Source organism: Lissotriton helveticus, assembly GCF_964261635.1.
Source record: "Lissotriton helveticus chromosome 1_1 unlocalized genomic scaffold, aLisHel1.1 SUPER_1_unloc_15, whole genome shotgun sequence".
Lineage (NCBI taxonomy): Eukaryota > Metazoa > Chordata > Amphibia > Caudata > Salamandridae > Lissotriton > Lissotriton helveticus.
In genome coordinates this window covers 2,904,275-2,914,088 of record NW_027611654.1, presented here as the reverse complement: position 1 = coordinate 2,914,088, position 9,814 = coordinate 2,904,275, and the positions used below count along the sequence as shown (strand labels likewise).

The 9,814-nt window shown below is 41.9% G+C and overlaps 2 protein-coding genes across 2 annotated transcripts; both read left to right on the top strand.

Moving 5' to 3' along the window:
• The first annotated feature begins 5,049 nt into the window (after positions 1-5,049).
• On the top strand, positions 5,050-7,081 carry LOC144805566 (uncharacterized). The gene has a single exon (XM_078672089.1). The coding sequence runs from the start codon at positions 5,205-5,207 to the stop codon at positions 6,228-6,230; it is 1,026 nt and encodes a 341-aa protein (XP_078528215.1). The 5' UTR covers positions 5,050-5,204; the 3' UTR covers positions 6,231-7,081.
• LOC144805574 (uncharacterized) lies at positions 6,266-9,594 on the top strand. Its single transcript, XM_078672098.1, has 2 exons — positions 6,266-6,269; positions 6,966-9,594. The coding sequence occupies exons 1-2, from the start codon at positions 6,266-6,268 to the stop codon at positions 8,135-8,137; spliced, it is 1,176 nt and encodes a 391-aa protein (XP_078528224.1). The 3' UTR covers positions 8,138-9,594.
• The last annotated feature ends 220 nt before the right edge of the window (positions 9,595-9,814 follow it).

Below are 9,814 nucleotides of genomic sequence, written 5' to 3'. Positions count from 1 at the left end.
TCATATTGAAGTTAGCGGTCGTGCTTTTATTTTATCCTGCCGGGCTTGCCACAAAGAGCTTTTCACACCTACCACCCGGTCACAAACGCTATCTTACAGGAAGAACAGCGGTCATTATAGACAAAGTAACTGGCACAGGATCATCTGATAACATATTATAATATATTCACTTTGGATTGTTTTCCTTATCTTACATGTGCTTAATAGTTAAATACCTTTTGATTCTATTTTCATTTAACATTTACTTTTTATTTTATCTTAAATACACTCAAGTTTACATGTATTATTTTTAAAAACACATAATCAAACCAAACCTCACATTTTATAGTTAGGTAAAATACTTTTCTATTTGCAATGCCCATAGCTCTAACTCTTAAAAATGCGAGACCAATTGCATTGCAAATGCTTTTTTTTGTTAGTCACCTCCAGGTAAAACTTCGTAGCGATGGACAGAAAAGAAAATAATGGTCCACACTCCCCATGAAAAAACTCCCAGTGTGTTTTTCTGAAACAACATTTGGTGGGTTGACATCAAAATTGAATGTGGGCGTCCACCACATTTTTATGCTCTGAAAAGAACCCCTGTCAATGTACAAAGGTGACGACTGAGTCAACAGTTTTCTCCAAATTTAAATTTAAAGTTTCAACTGGACTAGTCAGGCCTTTTGTTCGGTGGTGAACCAAATACCAAAACTGCCTCAGCACTAAAAGAAGCGTAAGTGCTACTGGAAGCTTTCAAGATACTGGTAGGAAATGTCCATTGAAGTGAACTCCGTAGACGGCCTTGACTCAGTTTAGGTCCATGTCCCATTGAGTACCATGACGCTATGAGACCAATTGGGGTCTTAATTAGTCTAATCTGCACTATCTCTTGATGTGATACTAAACCCTAGGACTTGACAAACTGGACATAGAGTAAAATAGCATTTACAATGCACCATTTATCATGCATACCTTTTCCCCGAAAATGCCAAGTATATAGATCCGATGTGTGTGTATATATCACCTACAGGTGGTTGCCAATAGGTAGTTCTGTTGAAACTGAAATAATAAGGGATAATAAAATGACACAGAAACAATTTTCTCTCAGCACACAAGTTTGCAAGATTTATTGGGATCCCAATCAGAATGCAAAATAAACGTGCAGCACGGAGACCTCAGCAAAGTTTACTGAGTGCCCAATTGGTATGACAGTGCAGAGATTTTTTTATAGATACAAGCCCTAGAGGATGGGCATCACAAAATACATAACACAGATCAGACTTATGTCCTGCTGGACCAATCAGTGAAGGCTAACACTGGTGTGATACCTTCTAATGACCGAAATACGTCTACGATCTGGTGTTGCTGCCCACGTTTAATTGGCAAAAGCAGATTTGGGGTATTTCCATAGAGGTGAAATATGTGTTTCTGTATACGTGGGCATGGCACGGGCGTGACCGGTCAGGTCACGTTGACACAGATAGGAAATGTGCTGTTTCTAGCTAGCTGGAAGCTGGCACGCGTATTTCTCGGAAAGCCTTGCGTTGCTTTGCACGTTGCAGCTGGCTGACACAGAAAATGGAACGTGTGACCATTTTGTGCATTCTTGCTGGTGTCAATTTTAAGTAGATTAAAGAAAGCTACAGGCCTTAAAGCAAAAGGAATTTGGTATCATAAAATATCAGCTACATCATCGCCACATCTGATACCAAATCATATGCTAATCAGAAATCAGCTTTGTTCATCATCTCTTGTCCCTCATCCTGATGGGTGTGGTGTTATGTAATACCATCCCTGGATATGCAGCGGGCACATGAGTTGGAAATGACTGTACAACAGGCCGGGCAGATTTTGACCAGGAGGCATAGTGTCAAAAGGACTGCTACCACTATTATAAGGGCCTTTAGTATCCAAGAACCCCAGTCTGCAAACCAGTTCATCATGTCTTCCCACAGGCGTATACCATGAGCCTCATCTCTAATGTCCTTGATCTTATTTATTGCTTTATTTATATTCCCACTGTTATCCGGTATGAATATGCAGCACTGAGAAGGTAATTGATGAAGGACGGAACAGACTCCTCCTTCTTTGGCCAGAATGATGTCTAGGGCAATCCTATTCTGGGCACCTGCTCTGTTTGTACCTCATAGGTACCAATATGTGCACCTCCTCCGTTTATACCTCACGAGCACCCACCTGTGCATTATCTCTGTTTATAGCTCATAGGCCCCTTCCTGTGCACCTCCTCAGTTAGTACCTCCCAGGCGAGCTTCTGAAATGAAGCTCCGTACTGCCAAGCATGGCCTCTTCACTATCAGGCCATTATCTGCATTTCTGTGTGCATGCTTCAAGTTTGCCCCCTGCCACAGCTATCAATGAACCCTGTAGAGTGAGTACACAGACCGTGGGGAGTAGGGGAGCTGAAGAACATGAAATGAGGTGTACCTGGATAAAAGAAATATGGGAATGGAGAAATTAGACTTCACCTGTGGACAGCAGACCCCTCCTTCCGCTCTAGCAAAGCCCTGTTGAGTCACAAAGTAGCATTGTGGCCTTCAGACAGACAACAATAAGTAAAATATCTTATAAATGTTGAAAAACAAAAACAATTATTTATATGCACACATCTGTTGGATGTAGGGATATTTCAGATAAATTATTGCTTGTGATAGATTCTCTATACGGAATAAATGACTGGTATTGTTGCATATTACATTTAATGAATTAATATTTATTTGATTTATCTGTGTGCGCAATATAAAGATGGGCCTTTGCAATCAGCCCCTCATTCTGTTTTACAGAAAACCCTGTAGCTGCTGATTGAAATACAACAGGATCTTAACTTTACCTACTTTAGGAAGAACTAAAGACTCACTTTTTAAGTTGTCTTTCAGGCCAGAATCAGTCAATAGTTCAAAGGAGATGGATATATATTACGCTGATAGAAAATCCACCTCAACTCAGGATAATGCTCCAGTCTTCCAGGTTAGAAGGATCCAGAAATGCCTGAACTAGGAGGGCTGTAAAATGTGTTGAAGGTGACTTAGGACTTTATTACGAGTGTGGCGGTCTTCCAATGGGACTACCACAGCGGAGGTACCAGGCAGACTGTCAAGCCCATTGAGAGCCCGCCGCCGGATTATGACCTAAATCCAGGGTGGTTGGGCGGTGCAGCTGCGGTCTCATGGCGGCTGTATTAGGCTTATTAGAGAGCCTAAACAGCATACCACCACCTTAAGAGTGCCTGCAGCATGTTCCTGCACCATGTCATGCATGCCACACTGTGCAGTAACAAGGGTGCAATTCCATGGGGTGGCCCAACATGTGCCCCCCGCATGCAACCCCAGGAGCAGAATCTGTTAGGGCCCCCTTACCTGCATGTCCTTTATCCTTTTCATGACAGGGTCCCCGCCATGAAATGGCGATGAATATGCAGACCGTAATATGCTCAGCGATGTCGGCATTGGCAATGGCAACATATTCAGGGTATTTGCAGACCGCCTCCACAGCGGGATCCTTGATCCTGGCGGGGTGGCGGTCTCGTGGCGGTCCCACCACCACACTCATAATACAGCAATCAGGCCGCCAGGATGGTGGCAGTTGGACCGCCACCGTGAGTACGGCGTTCATGAGGGCCGTCACACTCATAGTAAGGCCCTTAATGAGCTGCAAGGTAAAGGCGGGAGTTGACATTTGAGCTGATCCAGTGTGAACACGAAAGCATTGTGGAAGACGATGTCTGGAGTTACCGTTGTCATATATGCTTCCTAAAGAGTTACCTTTTTCATGTATACTTCCTGAAGATTTACCTTTGTAATACACTTCCTGAAGAGTTACCTTTGTAATACACTTCCTAAAGAGTTACCTTTGTTATACACTCCCTGAAGAGTTATCTTTGTAATACACTTCCTGAAGAGCCACCTTTGGTAGATACTTCCTGAAACTAAATTAACGGCAGCGCTTCCTGATTCCTCTCTTTTTCCGCAATCTGTTCTGTTTAAATGAAATCTTGTCCATGTGTATCTACCCAAAACTGTTCCTTTAGCACATGAGTGCTCTGTGGCTGCCCTTTCTTTAGTAAGTTACTCTGTGAATAATGGTAAATCACTGCCTTTTCAGAAGTAAATAAGATGTGACATTTTCAACCACAGTTTTAATGAAATATCCATGTATGGTAAAATGTTCCTTACTAAATTTCAAATATGGTAGAGAAGAGATGTCTTCTACAGCTGGTTAAATATTATGTATTCACATTCTATTACATTTTCATTTAGTAATATTGCATTTCTTTACATCCAACAGAAAATAAGCCTTAAAAGCACGGATTGATTATGAATAATGAAGATAACACATCAAACCTGCAAAAATTATCAAAAATAAGGAGCTCCAAAAACATCAGTGTAATCAGAGGCAGACTACAGATCCAGGAAGAAGCAGTCAAAGGCAATTCAGTGAGTGTACGAGTCTGAGCTCTGCACCCCGACACCCCAAGACGAAGAAATGATCTCAACAAAACCAAGACAACAAAACTGACAAACCACCTGCTGTATAAACAAGCGTCCAACACCAGCTTTGATCATGTGGCCGGTATGAGAGTTGGAGGAAGGTCTCGTGTCTATTTGGGATCCATAGCTTGGAACAAACTCCCACTTCAGTTTTGAGCTGTTAGCAACATGAAAATGTTTTAAAAAAAAGGTTGAAAACTTAGCTGTTTGTCCATGTTTGAAACAAACAGATTGACTTTCTTTTCTGACCTGTGCTTTGCCCCGGGACACTCTTTGGAGTAGCTGTACACATTACAAGTCGCTTCATCATTATGATATGGCTAGAGCAGTGCTTCGCTATCTGAACTGGCACCAGACCAGCATTCAGTGCTCTAGGTGTATTGTTAACTCTTTCTAGCCAAACCACAGGCACCAGGGAAAAGCACAACAAAGTGGAGCCTAACAACTTAAGGCTAAAGGAAAGGGGAGTTCTGCTCTCTAAATTACAGAGTACTGTCCCAATTTGCACCTACCGGAGGAAGATGAAGCTTTACCCGCAAGCATGCAAAGCCATTATCCAATCTAAAGATGCAATCACCCACAAGGAAGCCTTACTGATATTATGAATGTGGCAGGTATTTAGTGAGTCTTGTATTTTATTGTTAAATCGGAAATCAAGTGTCCAAAGTATCACACACATACAGGGAATGTGAAAATAACGCAAGTGGTTTATTAACTATGCTGACCCTTCAGGAAACACGGTCAGGAGACAAATCGTGCAATTGCACTGAATATGTCAAGAACTTTAGCCAATTAGAAACCCTAAAAGAGCATCAGCGAATACAAACAGGGGAAAAACCATACCATTGCACTGAATGTGTGAAGAGCTTCAGTCGGTTATCACTCCTCCAAAGACATCAGCGAATACACACAGGGGAAAAACCATTCCATTGCACTGAATGTGTAAAGAGCTTCAGTCAAATTGCAAACCTCCACACACATCAGAGAATACACACAGGGGAAAAACCATACGATTGCAATGAATGTGTGCAGAGCTTCAGTCGGTTATCACACCTCCAAAGACATCAGCGAATACACACAGGGGAAAAACCATACCATTGCAATGAATGTGTAAAGAGCTTCAGTCAGTTAGCACACCTCCAAAGACATCAGCGAATACACACAGGCGAAAAACCATACCTTTGCAATGAATGTGTGAAGAGCTTCAGTCAGTTAACAGACCTCCGGGGACATCAGCGAACACACACGGGGGAAAAACCTTACCATTGCAGTGAATGTGTAAAGTGCTTCAGTCAGTTAACAGACCTCCGGAGACATCAGCGAACACACACAGGGGAAAAACCATACCATTGCAATGAATGTGTAAAGTGCTTCAGTCAGTTAACAGACCTCCGGAGACATCAGCGAACACACACAGGGGAAAAACCATACCATTGCAATGAATGTATAAAGTGCTTCAGTCAGTTAACAGACCTCCGGAGACATCAGCGAATACACACAGGGGAAAAACCATACCATTGCAGTGAATGTGTAAAGAGCTTCAGTCGGTTACAAGAACTTCAAACACATCAGCGTACACACACAGGGGAAAAACCATACCATTGCACTGAATGTGTAAAGAGCTTCAGTCGGTTAACAGACCTCCAAACACATTACCGAACACACACAGGGGAAAAACCTTATCAGTGCAGTGAAAGTGTGAAGAGCTTTAGTCAGTTAACAGACCTCCGGAGACATCAGTGAATACACACTGGGGAAAAACCATACAAGTGCAGTGAATGTGTAAGTAGTTTTAGGATACTATCAAACCTCCACACACATCAGAGAACACACACAGGTGAAAAACCATACCATTGGAATGAATGTGTAGAGAGCTTCAGTCAAATTGCAAACCTCCACACACATCAGATAATACACACAGGGGAAAAACCATACCAGTGCAGTGAATGTGTAAAGAGCTTCAGTCAGTTAACAGACCTCCGGAGACATCAGCGAACACATACTGGGGAAAAACCATACAATTGCAGTGAATGTGGAAGTAGTTTTACTTACTCTTCAGCATTAAGAAATCATCAGCGAGCCCACAAAGAGGAAAAAAATCGTTTAAATGCCATGAATCTTTGAAAAGCTGTAATCCATTATCAATCCTAAACAGGCATCAGCGAACATACGCCGAAGAAAAGCCTTCAAGTACAGTGAATGTGTGAACAAATGTAGTCAATTATCAAGCCTATATAGACATCAGCTTACATACTCTCTGTAAATACCATACAACTGTAGTGAGTGTAGAAGTACCTTTAGTGCATCTTCCGCATTAAGGATTCATCAGTTAACGCACACAGAGAAAAATCCATTCAGGTGCAGTGAATGTGTGAATATCTTCAGTTAGTTATTAAACCTACGAATACATCAACTAACACACACAGAGTAAAAAAGAGCATTGCAATGAATGTCAGAAGTGATTTTGTCAATTGTGAGCACACCTCCAAAGACATCAGAGAATACACACAGGGGAAAAACCATACCTTTGCAATGAATGTGTAAAGAGCTTCAGTCAGTTAACAGACCTCCGGGGACATCAGCGAACACACACAGGGGAAAAACCATACCATTGCAATGAATGTGTAAAGTGCTTCAGTCAGTTAACAGACCACCGGAGACATCAGCGAACACACACAGGGGAAAAACCATACCATTGCTATGAATGTGTAAAGTCCTTCAGTCAGTTAACAGACCTCCGGAGACATCAGCGAATACACACAGGGGAAAAACCATACTATTGCAGTGAATGTGTAAAGAGCTTCAGTCGGTTACAAAAACTTCAAACACATCAGCGTACACACACAGGGGAAAAACCATACCATTGCACTGAATGTGTAAAGAGCTTCAGTCAAATTGCAAACCTCCACACACATCAGAGAATACACACAGGGGAAAAACCATACGATTGCAATGAATGTGTGCAGAGCTTCAGTCGGTTATCACACCTCCAAAGACATCAGCGAATACACACAGGGGAAAAACCATACCATTGCAATGAATGTGTAAAGAGCTTCAGTCAGTTAGCACACCTCCAAAGACATCAGCGAATACACACAGGCGAAAAACCATACCTTTGCAATGAATGTGTGAAGAGCTTCAGTCAGTTAACAGACCTCCGGGGACATCAGCGAACACACACGGGGGAAAAACCTTACCATTGCAGTGAATGTGTAAAGTGCTTCAGTCAGTTAACAGACCTCCGGAGACATCAGCGAACACACACAGGGGAAAAACCATACCATTGCAATGAATGTGTAAAGTGCTTCAGTCAGTTAACAGACCTCCGGAGACATCAGCGAACACACACAGGGGAAAAACCATACCATTGCAATGAATGTATAAAGTGCTTCAGTCAGTTAACAGACCTCCGGAGACATCAGCGAATACACACAGGGGAAAAACCATACCATTGCAGTGAATGTGTGAAGAGCTTCAGTCAGTTAACAGACCTCCGGAGACATCAGCTAATACACACAGGGGAGAAACCATACCATTGCAGTGAATGTGTGCAGAGCTTCAGTCGGTTATCACACCTCCAAAGACATCAGCGAATACACACAGGGGAAAAACCATACCATTGCAATGAATGTGTAAAGAGCTTCAGTTAGTTAGCACACCTCCAAAGACATCAGAGAATACACACAGGGGAAAAACCATACCTTTGCAATGAATGTGTAAAGAGCTTCAGTCAGTTAACAGACCTCCGGGGACATCAGCGAACACACACAGGGGAAAAACCATACCATTGCAATGAATGTGTAAAGTGCTTCAGTCAGTTAACAGACCACCGGAGACATCAGCGAACACACACAGGGGAAAAACCATACCATTGCTATGAATGTGTAAAGTCCTTCAGTCAGTTAACAGACCTCCGGAGACATCAGCGAATACACACAGGGGAAAAACCATACCATTGCAGTGAATGTGTAAAGAGCTTCAGTCGGTTACAAGAACTTCAAACACATCAGCGTACACACACAGGGGAAAAACCATACCATTGCACTGAATGTGTAAAGAGCTTCAGTCGGTTAACAGACCTCCAAACACATTACCGAACACACACAGGGGAAAAACCTTATCAGTGCAGTGAAAGTGTGAAGAGCTTTAGTCAGTTAACAGACCTCCGGAGACATCAGTGAATACACACTGGGGAAAAACCATACAAGTGCAGTGAATGTGTAAGTAGTTTTAGGGTACTATCAAACCTCCACACACATCAGAGAACACACACAGGTGAAAAACCATACCATTGGAATGAATGTGTAGAGAGCTTCAGTCAAATTGCAAACCTCCACACACATCAGATAATACACACAGGGGAAAAACCATACCAGTGCAGTGAATGTGTAAAGAGCTTCAGTCAGTTAACAGACCTCCGGAGACATCAGCGAACACATACTGGGGAAAAACCATACAATTGCAGTGAATGTGGAAGTAGTTTTACTTACTCTTCAGCATTAAGAAATCATCAGCGAGCCCACAAAGAGGAAAAAAATCGTTTAAATGCCATGAATGTTTGAAAAGCTGTAATCCATTATCAATCCTAAACAGGCATCAGCGAACATACGCCGAAGAAAAGCCTTCAAGTACAGTGAATGTGTGAACAAATGTAGTCAATTATCAAGCCTATATAGACATCAGCTTACATACTCTCTGTAAATACCATACAACTGTAGTGAGTGTAGAAGTACCTTTAGTGCATCTTCCGCATTAAGGATTCATCAGTTAACGCACACAGAGAAAAATCCATTCAGGTGCAGTGAATGTGTGAATATCTTCAGTTAGTTATTAAACCTACGAATACATCAACTAACACACACAGAGTAAAAAAGAGCATTGCAATGAATGTCAGAAGTGATTTTGTCAATTGTGAGCACACCACCTTACAATTGCACTAAAAGTGTGACAAGCTTTTGTCAATTTCTGATCCTACATAGCCTCAGCGAACACACACCCTCATTTAACTCACTTAGAAATAATCCTAGAGATGCAGTGAATTCAGAAAGAACTTAAGAACATTAACAATAATATTGACTCAACTGAGGACATAGACAGGAGCAGAACAGTGCAGTTATTGTGACATGAAGGAATTATAGGAACAAATATATAATTATGTGGGATATTCAAATACCAGATGAATGAAGACTCGACTAGAAGAAATGAAGAAAACGAAAGATTTGTAGAATATTGAAAGTGTCTGTTCCCAGTGATTGTTCACTGCGGTACACATAGAAAAAACAATGCGATATAACAGGAAATCCACTGGGAGACTAGCTCAATGTGGA

Coding starts and splice junctions, on each gene's coding strand:
- LOC144805566 (XM_078672089.1), top strand. CDS start 5,205: ATGCTGACCCTTCAGGAAACACGGTCAGGAGACAAATCGTGCAATTGC.